Raw genomic sequence first — 16,671 nt, 5'->3', positions numbered from 1 at the left:
AAGGAAGGAAGGAAGGAAGGAAGGAAGGAAGGAAGGAAGGAAGGAAGCTCGGCTCATCCTGAAACAGGGATTCCATATGTACCTTTTGACAGGCTGAGAAAAATAGTTTTTGATTTTTTTAAACACCTTAGCTGCCAGCTTAATCCTTAGAGTTGCATCCTGTTCTAGGAAAACTTTTCCATGAGACACGGATCTTTAAAAACCGGAATCTCATTCTATCAGCCTAGAGGAAGGTGACTACCAGTGAAAGATGAGGGTCTGCCCAGGTGTCAAAACTTCATCTAGAGATGGTGGGGAAGAGAGAGGAAAGAGAAAGAATACCGAGAGACAAATTCTTCCTCCATCTGCTCAGATCTCCATGGACTTTGCCCATTTTTGGTCTTCTATGCCATTGAACAGTCTGCTGCTTTCTTGGCTCCCTCCTGAATAGTGATTAGTCGACAAAAGGGGTTCTGATGTTCTGTGATATTTTGTACTACCATTTTCCCATCTCCCTACTTGAAAATGATTATGCTGTAATTTGTACACCCTCTCTTCTTCTCACTACTTCTAAGTATAATTACTCATTCTGTAAATATGTGGTGAACATTTTTCTGTGCCAGGCACTATTATTATAATGAATAAGGAAAATGAATCTCAGAGATTTTAAGCAATGCTCCAAATACAAAATAACACAGTTAGTATGAAGTGGGGCCAAGACTCCAAGATTCCAGAGCCTGAATCTGTAACCATGATGCCATGCATCTTCACTGAAAACCACGGAAGAAATGAGCAGTTTTTGTGACTTTACCCAGCAATTTTCTTATGGATTCCTAGTGTTAAGAAGCTGGAGGTTCTGTCCTTATCATTATTCTACCTTCTAACACTGCCATGCATTGAAGATCATCCTGATTTTTTTTTTAAAGGGTTCTATTAGCCAAAATACTTTCAGCTTTCTTTTGGGCTCCTTCCTTCTTGTCTCATGTTCTCTTGTTCTCTTCCTTCCTTTGATACCACATGAATTATTTTGTATCTGAAAGCAAACTTAAATTTGTTCCTTTTTTTAAAAAAAAATATTTATTTATTTATTTATTTATTTATTTGAGAGAGAGAGAGTTGGGGGAAGAGAAAGGGAGAAAGAATCCTCAAGCAGATTCCCTGCTGAGCATGGAGCCCAATGCAGGGCTCAATCCCAGGACCCTGAGATCATGACCTGAGTCAGAGGCTTAACCGACTGAGCCACCGAGGCACCCTAAATTTGTTCCTCTTAATAAGAACGTCAAATTTGGTTCCAATGATTGAAACCAGATCATATTTTTCTAACTATTCAGCACCCATATTTTTCTTCTCCCAAAAGGCAAATATCTGATTATTTCTGCCAAGAGCTAAGAGAAGCCTTCATTAATTGGTGTGTGTGTGGGGGGGGCGGGCAATAAGCTTCTATCACAGGGCAAACCCTCATATTTTGTGCAGATATGTGTAGATGAATGTGTTTATGAGTATGCATATGCATATAACTCAAGCAGTGGAATGAATCTACCCTTATGTAGATCAGGGGGGCAGTGGGTACGATAAAATGTCTTCGTACAAGATAAAAGTGTTATACATGACAAATACATTCCAGAACTAAATAGCTATAGAATTTAATTGAGTTGTCTATGTCCCTGGCTTCAAATTCACCAGCTATAACTGAGAACTTTGGATTAACTGGTCTCTAAATGTATTCCAATTTAAAAATCTCATGATGCTAGGGTGTGTACATGGTTTATGTGGTTTTGTCTGAGTAACTGAATAAAAGACTTAAAAGTTCAGAGTATAAAAGGCACTTTATCCTTAATTTACGTAGCATTTTTTAAAGTTCTCTGAGCAATTACACTCTTAAATTCTTAGCTGCTGCTGTTGTTCCCATGTGATTGGAGGGCGGAATTGTGACAGAACCTTTAATTCACTGTTCCTAATTATTATGTTCTACAGGCTAAAAATAGCTTTGTAGAGTACTATAAATGGCAATCTTTTTCTTCTTCACAATGAAGTGAAAAGCACAATAGTAACTTGAATTTCCATTGTGTCTTTTCCCTGAGAAGTGGAGGGCACTTTATTAGCATGGTGCTGCTAGAGGACCAAAGAGAAGGGCCAGGAGATGAGGCAAGAGGCAAGGGTTCTCAAGTTCATACATCAAATAGGTAACAGGGACGGGCTAACCAGAGAGTTTCAGAGCTGGTCCCCTTTCATAGGTATAAAAGTGAGCTGCTTACTGCTTTCATGACACTTTAACTTAGTAGAGTCCCTGGTTTCAGCATTGCTAGGTACATTCAGGTTTGTGGATATCAAACTCATGCTCATGTTATTTGCCATTCACATGCGGGATCATGAAACAGCTTAAAGCTTTTAGAAGGAGGTTAAAAAAAAAAAAAAAAAACCCAAAAGCATGTACCACACAGTTATGATTTGCTAAGATTGAGCTGAAGGTAGCTGGTCACAAGATTAATTTGTGAACAGCTGATTAGATTCCTCTTCATATGTGCCCCAAATCTATCAACACAGTGGACGAGCCCACCTCAGCTGGCCTCAGCAAAATGGATGACTTGTTAAAGCCCAAGGAGTGATTGTGTAAACAGGTGTCTCATTCTCCTCAAGCCTTGCTATTACTTTCAAAGCATGAAGAGGACACTATCGGTAGGACACACTGACAGATCTACCCCTTGACAGAAGTGTACAATACAGAGAGAGTTGGAAGTTCCCAAGGGATGTTAGGGTATATGTAGGGGCTACTTTTCTTTTCTTAAAATTGGAAAAAAATTTCAGGCGTTAGTTGGCAAAGCATAACCCCATGCTAACCCAAACCTTTTAATTATTGATCCATCCTCTTTCAGGATTTCATTCTCTACTAAACTGGGGAAGTGCACTTTCATGTGGCTACCTGTATAACTCAAAGCCTGAAGAAAAAAGAAAACAGGACAAAACCCATCATAAACCATAGACTTAAAAATAATCTATTCCTGTGCTTAATCAATAGTAAGTATAAAAAGCTATACTTGAAAGGATAAATAAATACAATTTCGGGATCAAGTGTAAGAATTGAGTTTTATTAAATTTCTCCTATTTGTGAGGGACATGGACTACAATGCTTTATAAATGCTGGTAAATAACATCTGTACTGAGTGACTTTTAATCTTCTCCTCATCCCACCCTCCTTTCCCCAGTGGAGACTCTACCGATAAATATAACGATCAGAGGCAAAATAAGCAACAAGTGAATAAGGCCCGAAGTGTACAACTCACACAATTCATCTTCTGATTATCCAAGGGCAAGATACTTTCCTTAAAAGTATTTAAATAAGGTATGCTTTTCATATCTCAATGCATTCATATATAATCTCAATGCATACTGTGGGTACAGAAGAGGACACACGTGTACAATTTAACTTCAAAATGTCTCAATAGCAAAAAATGTTTTGTAGATATTTGCATATGCCCACAATCCCTTAGTCAAAACCCTTGGGGCCAGATGTGTTTCAGAATCCAGAATTTTTTCTTTTTGGATTTTAGACAGGTAATATGATATATACACTGTATGTTCTAATATCCCAGAAGGGGTTGGGGCAGCATCCTGTAATCAATCTCATAAATATATCAAAAGCAAAGCATGTGAATATTCACTCTAGGTAGGACTAAAAACCCCTCCATGTCCTAATAGCTCCATGTCAGTTCATATTAAATTTTACTCCCAAATTAACTTGCTACTAACCTACAAGTCTTGGTTTTCAGAATTTTTGAATTTTTGAATCCTAGTAAGGGTCTGTGGATCTGTCACTGTGGACCCATTTTCTAATTACTGAAAATCAGAACTTAAATAATTATAAATGCTTATTTTATTTCTAGGTTTAAAATAAAACTGAATTTTCTTTAATGCCAATCTTTGGAAATATTTGAGAATATTAGCTAGTAAAGACAATTTGCAACCTATTTATTTCTTTCTCTTATTAATTGGGAAGTCACTTCTGGGTCTTCCAAGCAAGACGTACAATCATGGCCTAATTCCAGAGATTCTGATTCTGATTCAGCTGAAGTGAATCCAGGTCATCTAGATTTTTAAAAGCATTTAAGGTGATAACGATGAATACCACAAGTTGTGGAAACATTACCTCACTGTACAAGTTATTCGCGCAGGAATTCTACTCTCTTGAATTATTCTGCACCCTTCCACGAATACATATATGGAATGACATAATGATAAACCATTTTCTTTTTAAACACAAAGCAAACATAAAATACACATACACAACACGAAAACACAAAAGTGATAATGCTTCTATACCTCTTCAAAGTCATCTTTGGCTGAAGGAAGATCAGTGGCTAAACTAGAATCACCCAGATGTTTCTCCATCCTCTCTCCATGTACCATAGTTGTTTTAACAACTTTGCTGACTCTACGGCCTTCCACTGGTTCAGCCTGAAATTGTGAGGTACTGGACAAAATGCTGGGCTCAGACCAAGTTACCTAATGGATGAAGGACACATGATACACGGTTTCTGACTGCCACAAGGTCACAGTGATGAATTTTTCTATGTCAAAAAACCAAAACCCTACACTGGTTTATACCAGTCTTCCAGAAAACAGTATTTTGGAAAAGAGAAGCAGTTACAAAAAGAAAGAAAAAGCCTATAATCAGTTGGTAATGCCTCTGTCATGAACTCCATGTACACAGGACCAAACCAACCACTCATGAGTCACGTGAACAAAAAACCATCAGGAAGTATTGTGAATAAGAACCGATTGCTCAGTGCAATGCGGGCATAACAGCCTATTGATGAACCCTTCCTCCACGTTTAAATAGTTTTGGCATTATGAAGATGAGATTAATCCCCAAAGGAGAAACTCTCAAAGATATGACAAACCAAAACAGTAGATTTCTGGAGAAACTTTGTGCATAATAACAACATTTTGAGGATGTGAATGAATGCAAAACAGTGAGGATGTCACAAATCGTATGTCATAGAGAGCAAACATTCCTCAAAGAGAGTAGAATGGAAAGAAAGAAAACTATAGACCAGGGAGTTTCTGGACCCTGGCTTTAGTGACTCTGAAATGCACAAGGTTAAATATCAAATATTGATCGACAGGGCCCTACAGAGGCTGCCACGCTGCCCAGGACACAATTGTGCGGGGGCTTCCTGTGACATACTGTTTGCCAGCCAATGGGATCCTGGCCTTTTAAAATTTGACTTTTGGATTTCTGTTGTACGTATGCAACCATAATAGAAAACAGAAATAAGAAGGACCAAACAGAGATCACGAGTATAATGGCTACAGATCTCCTCGGTGGTTGTTTTAAAATGCCACAAAATCATGAAGAAAAAAATGAATGTGCAAACTGAAAGCAGGGTGCCAGATAAGGGGGAGCAGTGGGGCCAATGTGGGTAAACAGTCACACCCACCTCTTTCGACTCCATTTCACACTTCTCCGTAAAATCAGGTTGGAGAAGCAGATGATCTTACCTCTGACTGTTCGGTGTCACTCTTTAATACAATGCGCTTCATGACTTTGGAATAGCCATCTCCTTCCTCAATGCTGATGGGTCCCTGGGCCGTTCCCTGCATTGTAACCTCCTCTTTCTCTGTGCCATCAGAGGATACGTACCGCCTAATGATTTTCCTAGTGACCTGAAAGATATTTTATTCATGGATCTTGTTTTTGAGGGGCAGCACCGAGGGACAGATACGTTTTAAGCAGGAGGTTCGAAATCAACCATGTTAGGATAGTACCTTCTTGACCACAGTGTGTCCCTGCTCATCAATGTATTCTTCTTCTGTGACTGTTTCCGGGGGTATGTCAGGCATATCATCTCCCTAAATGGTTGAGAAAAAAGGGTCACTCAGTGTTTGGCAACAATTCTGAGAAACTCCTCCCAAGGGCTTATAAGGTGCACCATGTTAGAAAATGAAGGAAGCTACTGGGAAGCACTGTGGAGATGCCAAGTCCTGTCGAGTAGTATGTTTAAAAGAAAGAAAGAAAGAAAAAAAAAAAAAGAAAAGGTGGGTAAAAACATGCTTAGGAGAACTGGACCACAGTTAGGTGTAAAACAAACGCACAAACAAAAACAGACAAGCGAGGTGAGGTGGGCGGAAGGAGGAAGCGCTCTTGCTCTTGCTGTTCGTTCTCTTGGAGGCGGGCTGCCACCGTCATCACCGCTGCATTGTTTTTAACAAACCAAACTTAGGAGTGTTAGGGATCTGCCTTTGAATGGCCATGCACTACCTAAAGAGCATGCCAAGCCCTCACTGCTCCAGGTCCATCACTCTCTACAGGTTATGGGGACAGAAGTGTCCCGGACGTGCAGTAAGGTAACAGCTGGTACCTGAATAATCACTCGTCGGCGGACAACCCTGGTAGTTACCATCGCCTCCTCATCTGAGCTGGTCTCCAGCTCACCTAATTCCTCTGTTAGCTCCTGGTGGAAGCATGGAAGCATTGTTTTGTTTAACATGCTAAGGAATGTCTTCACTACTGGTTTCTGCTTTAGTTCACACTTGTTTTCTGAAAGTCTCATTCCTGGAGGCTTTGGTGGAAAAGCCAGCAGGGCAAACAGGTGTGTGTCTGTCTCACACTTCGATAAGAATATAGTTTTTTTGTTCAATGAATGAAAAGAAAATTCTGGAATTCTGAAAGCTGTCTGAGTGCCCATCTGTCAAAATCTGTCAGAAGAAATATACAGCTTGTCCACATCACTTCTTGGACTTAAAGTCCTGATAAATGACCAGATGTAAACACAGAACTTAAGTAGCACAAAAAACATTGATAAGCCATTGACACTCAGGCTTTAGGCTTGGAATGATTAACCCACAGGTAGAGAAATAACTTATGCCTGTAGCAGAACTTTCTGCTAAAACAGTTTCCGAATAGCTGTTATCTAGCCAGTAGAGCGCCTCTCTGTCACCAAAGAAGGCAGCCTATGAATAACATCAGACTCATTCTGCAGAGAAGTTAAGATGCACTGGCCAGTCTGATTTTATGGGTCTGGCCCAGAGTCAGATATGGAGCTAAAAACATAATTTTAGATTAGAACATATATCTTGGGAGCATCCTATCACATCACTCTTTCCTAATAGGATGATTTTTTTTTTTTTTTAAAGAAAACTCAATGACATTTTTTTCCAACATATTTTTAAATATCTGATGTATTTCTATATGCTTTTCTGCTAAAACCTGTAAAATCTAAACCAAATTATACTTTAAATACATTCAGGAATCTGCTGCTTAGAAATATGATCAGCAAGAAAAGTGACCAAAATTGGATCCTCAAGATAGGGTCATGAGAAGTTAAGGGTCAAAATAGGAAGCATCACAGAAATAATCGGATATTCATCACGAATAAATGGAACAGACCTGTGTATAAAGTGGAGTACAGAAGGACTTATCAAAAATTTTTTATGTGCATTGAAAAAATAAATGAATTATCCAAATAACTGTTTGAAATCTATACTTCATTTAGCCAGTGGATTCTTAGGCTTCTGGGTTCAGATAGCATCTTTGAAACATTTTTACTAGAATTCATTTAAGCCAAGAACTTGGGAGATGAATCATTCTGTGCAAAGGTAAACTTAAAATAAAATTGCATTCATGGAATGAATTCATTATTTAAGATAACTGCCAAAATTGGGACACAGTTCTCACTTGCCTGAACCTCTCCTAATTCTAGTTATGATTTTAGACAAATCCTGCTAGCAGATGTCATCCTCATAGTGAAGAAAAATAAATGTAGGCCTTAAGCCCACAGATAAGTTGTATCACTCGTTTCCCCAAAAAGTTTCAGTTCTTTTATATAACTCATTCTTCACTACTGAGACATATATTAATGCTTTAAAAACACTTTGATGTAGAAAATGTTTTTGAATTCTAGAAGGAAAAATATATAATTTATGTTAAATTACATTTAATGCAAACAGATTCTGTCCCTTTTTGTGTGTGTGCATGAGAATCATCTAGGGAGTTATTTAAAATGCACGTGCTGGGTCCCCCTTCCCTCTCTGAGGTTCATTTCGATTCAGGAGCTCTGAGGAGGGCTCAAATCCCCGCCGTTAATGCTGAGGAATATGAACAGTTTAGAATACACTTTGAGAATAAATGGCTTAAATGAATTTCTAAGATGGTCTCCACGCTTCTTCGCAACATCAAAACGCACGTAATGACAAAGGAAACAGTGTGACTGATGTCAGCTCCTACCCCTGTCAGGGATTCTGACATTCTGAATCAGCAGTAAGTTTAGGTACCAGGTCCTCTGTCAAAGTCATTCTTAAAATAGACATAAGGAGGTCTATTTTGGAAATAACCTTTCCTTTAACGAGAAAAATTTGTCTGGGGAGGTAAACCCCACTGGAAATCTACAGTCTGTCTGCCTGCTCATCACCTGCCAGCACGGACAGATCTAACCAGAGTCTGGCTCCCACATGGTGCCACGGCCGGCACTTACCTGAGGCCCTGTGAATCCCTCTCACTAGTCTGCACGCCCATGATTATCAATTTTGAAAAGCCACATCAGGGATCTTGTTTCACCCCGGTGTTCATTTTCCTCAGCAAAAAGTTTTCCAATTGTAAAATTAGGGCTCGTGGTCAAATAGCTAGAATTGGACTGTGTATCTTTTTTTTTCTAGATTCTCTGGTCCCCAGGTTTAAAAGGGATTGAGGGGTTCACATGACCCAGGTTAATTTTTTTCAGAGAAAAAATAAGCCATCAGAGAAATGGAAATTGGGGAAGGTTTGTAGCTTTGCTGCCTATGGGCAAGGAAATGGAGGAGATTCTTACCTTATGGAAAGCTGCATCTTCATCGAGTCTTTCAAGGGCCTGTGGCTGGTCATCAGCAGACTCCACTATCACAAGGCTGGTTTTCTGAGAACTCTCCTCCCCGTGTTCTGGGGGCTCTTCGGGTTCTTGTATGATGGGAGAGTCTCCCTGCTCACTAGATGTTGGGGTCTGGAGGTATGGCCTCTCCTCCTCAGGAGGGGTCCTAATTTCCTCAGGGGTCTTGCTGGGAGAGCCAGATACAGCCGTAGCCTTTTGAGTCTCTGACACTTCCGTCCCTGGGGTTGTCACACTGAAATGGAAAAGCCAAGCTATACCATGAGAGCATATGCATTTCTCCTCCTGCCGAAGCAAGGGAATTAGAAGGAAAAATGGAATTTATCTCATGGCCCATGGAAGTCAAAATAACTTTTGTAAATGTGGCCAAGAAATGAAAGTTGAATAAAAATCAGATGTAAGATATCATATAGAGTTACAAATCAATGATCTAGCATTGACTGGGAAAGATGTATTCTAAAGATAAAAATTATCCCAAAATGTATTACTATTTCCTAATCTCTACAAAGTATATAAATTATAAATTCATCTTTTCTTTGATAACTCAAGGTGATCTTGAAGATTTGAGGAGGTTTATATAACAAAGATCTGTAGATAATAAGGCTTTCAAAGCAAGAATCAGTTTGGGGAAAATTTCTAGAAACCAATCTAAAAACCCCATGTTAATATCATTATCATAATTGTAAATATGGAGAGTCTTATTATACCTCTGGAAAACTGTATTACTTGATGGAAAGACCTGGTTAAAACTTTTTCTACTGATATAGTTTGGAGTTACTCCAAGGCAATCTTTGTAACCTCATTTTCTAAGGAAGAAAATTCTCTGCTTTTTCTGTTTAACTTATTGCAAATTTCTGTCACTCCATAGATATTAAGTGCCCAAATTGATATGCCCTCTTTGCTTCCCACCTTTTCCTTTTTCTTTCTCTCTTCTTTCTGCTCTCCCCTAAAACCTAAAGGTAGTTCGTAGGTGGCTCAGTGGAAAAAGAGATGATTTTATTACCCATTTCACCCTCTTCTCAAGTTCCAGTGACCCCAGCACAAAGCTCACTTAATGACAAGAGAAATGCTATGATGTAATCTCCTGACACACTATTCTCAGATTCCAGGGCTGGGGATGCATTTGCCTTTTGCACGATCTACTTTCTTTCTCTAAATAACAAGTGCCATTTAAACAACTCTCTTTCTCCTTTGCTTCTATAAAGCCCAGAACTTGAGTTCTGAGCTGCCTGCTCTGTAGTAGCTTCCTTTAGCCAGAAGCTTTCTGGAAAACTTCCCTTTACTCCCACTCTGACCGCATCCCACCTCACTTTAATGGTCTTTCATTCTGTATGAATAATCTGTGCTGTGTTTCCAATTGTACTGTTAGGCACCCCATCGCTTTGGTGAAATACACTGAGGGCTGTTTCCCCTATCACCTACACTCTTCACCTGTCACTGTTCACACTCTGAACGAGCTGTAGGACAACTGGCACATATCAGAGCATCACAGAGAAGTGAGGGGCAGGACTCTTAGAAGCAGTAAGAGTGAGGTCCACGTGAAATTTTATAGCTGAAACAATGCTTTCATGGGCACATCCTTGACCTGTGACCCTATGAGATGAATAGGGGGTATAAATTACTATAATTTAGAGATGTGGAAACAGAAACCAAAAGGGCTTTGGGACTTGCCCAAGGTCACAGAACTGGAAGTTGGTTCAAGCAGATCTCCCACACAATGCGGTCACAATTATGTCTCAAATCTTTTGCTCTTTGTCTGTAGTTCTGGCCCTTGTTATTGGTGGGGTTATTTGACAACAATTTCCAGCGGTATACGCCTGGCACTCTTGTCCTACTGGCTTGTTTCTTGGAATGACATTTGACAGGCTTTCTTTTGAAACTCACAAGTACTCCTGCTGACACTCAAGAGATGACTCTTCAGGCCGGTCTTGCATTTTCCCTGAGAAATCCTGTTGAACTTGCTCCTTGTGAGTTTGGGGAAAGAGCTCTGTTGCTGAGCTGTCCCCCTCAGCTTTGGGGATGTAATCCTGAAAAGTGGAATAACCAACAGAAATGTCTTCCTCTGAGACAATGGGAGGGTGATCGCAGGACTCGCTCTCTTTAGAAGCAGCTTGCTCCTCTTTCTGCTTATGCTGTGCAGTGCTTAGCTCCTCCTGAAGGACTGAGAACCCTATGGGGGAAAACAATTTGAATTGAGTATTTAATCAAAGCTCACTTACATTAAATGGATATTTATTAAGTAACTATTAATGTGCCACATCCTGTGATAGATCCATGGCAACACAGCTGACTTTCAAGATGCAGATCATCTAGCGGAGCGAATCTCAGGCAAGTAAGAGTCTATTAAAATGCTGAGTGACCGGGCCACAGTGCCAGCCAATGAACGCAGGGGCACCCAACTCAGGGCTAAAGAATTAGGAAAGGAAATGCAGAGGGTGTGACATTTTAAGGCGGCCTGATGACAAGGACGCATCGACTGAGGTACTGAAGCATACACTGTAAGTGGTGAGAAGAATTAGAGCTTAAGAATAATAATAGCTAATATATTCTAAATACTGATTATGTGTCAGGCACTGTTCTAGGTGTTTTGCAAGTATTAAGTTGTATTAACAACGCTCTGAGGTAAGTACCCTCTTTATGGAGGGTCTCTCAAGCCAGGCTAAGGAATTTTATTATATCCAAGGCAATGAGGAGCCACTGAAAAATTTTTAGCAGAGAAAGGACTGACATTCATCTATTAATTTATTCACTCAACAGATCTATATCATCAGCTACATAGTAGGTGCTGTTTAGATGTTAGACACATAGCAGTGTACAAGATAAAGTCCTCGCTGAACTTTTATTTCTGCAGATATGTATTTATGATAGATTTTCTGAGAAAAAGAAACCAGGGTAAAAGTATAGAGCAAATAGGGCTAGTATTTTAGATAGATTGGTCAGGAAAGAGTCCTATTAGGAGATGATTTTGAGCAGAGGCCTGAAGTAAGTGAGAGAAAAAGGTATTGACGCTCTGAGAGAAGAACACTCTAGAGTGGAGTTAACAAAAAGTAGCAGAGCCCCAAAGCCTGAGAATGCACAGGGTACCCAGTGAACAGCAGGGAGGAAAGGTCTCTGGGATTTATAAAAGAAGGAGAGAGATGGGAGATAGGACAAGCCTTCACCGAACAGTAAGACACACCATCATTTAAATCGAGGAAAAGAAGCCACAGAAAGAAACTGAGAAAGAATAGCCAGTAAAATAGAGGGAAAAAAACATGAAGGGAGGGTATCATGGAAAGTGAGTGAAGAAAACATTTTAAGAAGAGATTAATTTTTTTGGTCAAATGTTACGAAGGGGCACATGAGGTGAAGACTGAAAAATTACTCACTGTATTTGGCAATGAGGAAATACTTGGTGAATTTTATGAGATTGTTTTCTGTTGGGTGGTGATGACAAAAGACTGACTGGCATGGATTCTAGAGACAGTTCTAGAGAGAACAGGAAGACCTGAAGCAGATACAGGAAATTTAGACTATATTTTTGAAGAGATTTTCTATAAAATGAATGGAGAAACAGAACAATCATACAGGGAGGAATATGGAGTGTAAGGAGTTGCTTTGTGTAGTTTTTCAAGATGGGCTCTATTAAAGCATGTTTTCGTGCTGTTGAGCATGGTCTAGTTGTAGGATGCCACAGAGGACAACTACAGCAGTGAGGTCCTTAATTGGATAAAAAGGGATGAGATCCAGGACAAAAGAAGAGATGATGATTTTAGCAAAGACATTTCGTAGCAGAGGGAAGGAAGAGTATAGGCACTGAGATGCACTTAGGTTGGTAGATTTTGTGAAAGAATATGGACATTTGCTTCAGACGATTCTTATTTTTTCTAAGAAATATGAAGCTTGGTCATCAGCTTTGAATAAGGAGAAGAGAAAAATGTTGGAGGCTGGAAAGAAGAAGAGAATTCTCGGTATAAAATAGAGATGAGAGAGAAGAAGAAAGAGAGTGAATGAGCATGTGAATAAATGAGAATGGATTAGAGAAATTTTAGTGCTGAAAAGGTGGTAGGACCAATGGCTGGAGGTCCCGGTGGGTTTGCAGAATTGTTGGTGTGGAAGCAAAAGAGGAAGTAAGTGTAATGCTTCAAGTTAGGATGCAGGAGTAGTATAGTCAGTGGTAATGATACAGTCTTGGTTGTGACCACTGAAATGGGTAGCTAACGTAGAATACAAGGCACAAGTATCAGAAGTGCCATCCAGGAACTAAGGCAAGGGCACTGGATAGGTCATCCATGTTGTTATGACTGAGTGTTTCTATCCCCTTAAAATTCATATGATGAAACCTAATCCCTATGTGGTAATATTTGGAGGTGGTGCCTTTGGGCTGTAACTAGGTCATGACGGTAGAGCCCTCAGGAACGAGATTAATGCCCTGATAAGAAAAGGCCGAAGAGGGGCGCCTGGGTGGCTCAGTCGTTAAGCGTCTGCCTTCGGCTCGGGTCATGATCCCAGAGTCCTGGGATCGAGCCCTGCATCGGGCTCCCTGCTCAGCAGGAGGCCTGCTTCTCCCTCTCCCACTCCCCCTGCTTGTGTTCCCTCTCTCGCTGTCTCTCTCTCTATCAAATAAATAAATAAAATCTTAAAAAAAAAAAAGAAAAGGCTGAAGAGCTCTCTAGCTAGCTCTCTTTCCCCCATGTGCGGACACAGCAAGAAGACAGCCATCTGCAATCCAGAGGAGGGCCCTTGCCAGATCCTATGCTGTCATCCTGATCTCTGACTTCCATTCTCTGGAACTGTGAGAAATAAATTTCTCTTGTTTAAGCCACCGAGTTCATGGCATTTTGTTATAGCAGTCCCAAATGGTTAGGACAATGGTGAAATAACCAAGAATGAGCAGTATGGGTACCTATAAAATGAGAAAAATGTGTGATCACCGAAGTCCATAGACCACCCTCTAAAAAAAGGGAAGATTTGGTCCAGTTGCCCGAATTAACCACAGCTACAACACACCCACACACCCCAGTTGTCTGACCTTCACTATGATCCAGTGCAATTGTCTGTTCAATTTCTGCATAGCTATGACTGATGCGCTCTTGGAGAGGCTCTGTGCTGGCCTCCATGAGATGAACAATATCCATTCGGTTGATCTTGGTGAGACATTCAATGAGATTGGTATCTGGGATATTAGAGAAAATGCATTTATTACATTTGAGGGGTACTCTTTTTAAGACCTCTTTCATTTAGCTGCCTTACTAAAATTTGATATTTGTAGAGGAAACAAAGCTTAATTAAAGGTCTTTGTAAAAAATAAGCAAATAGGAAAGATATATGCATAAAAAGGTGGGACAGCATAGGCATTGGCCCTAGAAGTAGAGTTGCCAGATATTATATAGGACACTGTCAAATTTGAATTTCAGATAAAACAAGCAAACAAATTTTAAAGTATAAGTATATCCCAAATATCACATGGAGTGTACTTGTACTAAAAAACTATTTGTTGGGGTGCCTGGGTGGCTCAGTCGTTAAGCAGCTGCCTTCGGCCCAGATCATGATCCCAGGGTCCTGGGATCGAGCCCCGCATCAGGCTCCCTGCTCGGCGGGAAGCCTGCTTCTCCCTCTCCCACTCCCCCTGCTTGTGTTTCTGCTCTCGCTATCTCTCTCTGCAAATAAATAAATAATATCTTTAAAAAAATAAAATCAAAAACTATTTGTTGATTCTCTGAAATTTAACTGGGTGCCCTCTAGTTTTATTTGCCAAATCTGGCAATCCTACCTAGAAGAATGGCAAGAGAAGAAAGGGCAAATGTAGACTGGATGTAAATAAAGGAGGTCTATAGGTAGATCTTCAGAGAGACATAAAAGGAAGTAGCAAATTTAGACTAGCTGAAGAATGAGACAAAGTAATGGTCTTTATCACTTCTCATTTGATTTGATGTGGTCAGAATATTACATACAAATCATTATAAAGAATATCTACATGACATCTTTCCCTCATTTACGTTATTTAGGAGTAAAGGAAGTAGGAACTGAAGGCAATGCACTACCAATAAAACAATGACAAACTAACGGTGTCCACTCGCAATATTTTGAAAATTTTAGGACTTTAATAACATTCCTGTTAGCAGCCGGGGTTTCCCTTAATTGACAATGTTCATGGGAATATAGTGTAAGAATTGTTATGCAAGATGCATATTTTAGAAATGTCATAGCTTGTTCTCATTTGCTTGCAGCAGTATTTCAGATTGATGGCATTCGTTATTTTATTGTTTTACTGAATTTGCAGGAAAGGGCTTGTTGAGCAAGACTTACAGCTCAACCTTTAGCCTAATGCTTTTCACACAGAGCTCCCCACCTACCTGTAGCTTGCCTGCCATCCCTTTCTAGCCAGTACTTCAATAGCGCATGGCTCTGGTCTTGGAGGGAGTTAGGGTTCTCAATTCGAATTTGATGAATCTGCTCCTCAGTGAAATCCAGTTCTCTTGCTAATTCTAGAAAAGAAAATACGACTCCATAAACACCTGAACTTCGAAGTTCGAGTCTCCACACCTGGCTCTGTGATTTTGTAAATGATGCATTCTTTGTATTGCTGTAATAGGGTTCATTTCCCCCCCTACGTATTAGAAGTAACTCTCAAGATGCCTTTGCTCTTCTAGCCCTAATTGTGGATGTTCTCCTTAAAACTGGGTATAGAATTGATCACGTTCACAGTGGAAACACTAAGTTTGACGCAACGGATGATAAAACATGTATAATTCAGGCCCATTTAATTCCAAAATGCAGACTGGACCATTAACACAGGCTTATACTCTTAACCAAGATAATGGAAAATAAATGACTGAAAACAGAAGTAACAGACTTTCTCACTTTCAATCATCATTAACTAACATTTTAGGTACTGTAAATCCTATTTCTGGATACTTGGATAAATACTGGCTGTGGTTATATTACGTTGGTTGGATAAGCTCCTGTCTTTAATTTGATGTCACTTGAATAAAAGCTCTGGGAAGCATTAATTGACCTAGGGAAAAAGCCACAAAATTTTCCTTTAAAGTCTACCATTAACATTGTACATGGACACTTATACACTGTGGTGTGCATATGTGTGTGTGTGTGTGTGTGTGTGTAAATAAGTCCTCTTTGGATGGCAATTGGCCAATATCTTTCAAAATTAAAAATACACATACCCTTTATCCAGATATTCAATTCTTCTTCTATTAATATGCCCTATAGAGATACTCATGAAAATACACCATGCACTAGGATGTCTGTCATTAACAACCTAAATGTCCAGCAATAAAGGCCACTGATAAAATTATGATACTTTCGGGGTGGCTCAGTCATTAAGCGTCTGCCTTCAGCTCAGGTCATGATCCCAGGGTCCTGGGATCGAGCCCCGCGTCGGGCTCCCTGCTCGGCGGGGAGCCTGCTTCTCCCTCTCCCGCTCCCCCTGCTTGTGTTCCCTCTCTCGCTGTCTCTCCCTCTGTCAAATAAATAAATAAAATCTTTAAAAAAAATTATGATACTTTCACACAGTAAAACTAAATAGACATTTCAAAGAATGAGATAGATATGTCTATGCTGATGGAATATTCACAGGGAATATTATTGAGGAAAATTGTGCTTATTTTTAAATAGTACACATAGATGTGGGTACGGCCTATTTTTTCTGAATACACGAGAAAGTGTAAGCAGTTACTTTTGAGGCATGAAGCTTGAAGACCAGATGCAGGTAAAAGAAACTTATTTACACTTTTAGTGTATATGCTGCTGAAGCGAGCACATACACTTGTAATTTTATACCATTCTGTATGGTTGTGGGGTTTGAATTTTCAACAAGTATATAGATATTACGTTT

General features: G+C 39.8%; 1 protein-coding gene across 8 annotated transcripts in view; it reads right to left on the bottom strand.

The window, feature by feature from the left end:
- ANK2 (ankyrin 2) overlaps positions 1-16,671 on the bottom strand; it is a 322,635-nt gene that overhangs the window by 2,978 nt on the left and 302,986 nt on the right. For 6 of the 8 annotated variants that reach the window (XM_035030308.1, XM_035030302.1, XM_035030305.1 and 3 more), the window contains 8 exons: positions 15,173-15,304; positions 13,849-13,992; positions 10,722-11,007; positions 8,784-9,072; positions 5,746-5,829; positions 5,479-5,643; positions 4,297-4,479; positions 2,824-2,915 (listed from right to left, as the gene is read on the bottom strand). In XM_035030308.1, the coding sequence (XP_034886199.1) occupies positions 2,824-2,915; positions 4,297-4,479; positions 5,479-5,643; positions 5,746-5,829; positions 8,784-9,072; positions 10,722-11,007; positions 13,849-13,992; positions 15,173-15,304 (1,375 nt within the window). Of the gene's footprint in view, positions 1-2,823; positions 2,916-4,296; positions 4,480-5,478; positions 5,644-5,745; positions 5,830-6,338; positions 6,432-8,783; positions 9,073-10,721; positions 11,008-13,848; positions 13,993-15,172; positions 15,305-16,671 lie in introns of all 8 variants that reach the window. The other 2 variants (XM_035030300.1, XM_035030301.1) reach the window with 1 other exon arrangement.

This window comes from Mirounga leonina, unplaced genomic scaffold (assembly GCF_011800145.1).
Source record: "Mirounga leonina isolate KUSES-001 unplaced genomic scaffold, KU_Mleo_1.0 Mir_357, whole genome shotgun sequence".
Lineage (NCBI taxonomy): Eukaryota > Metazoa > Chordata > Mammalia > Carnivora > Phocidae > Mirounga > Mirounga leonina.
This window is presented reverse-complemented; position numbering and strand designations above follow the sequence as displayed.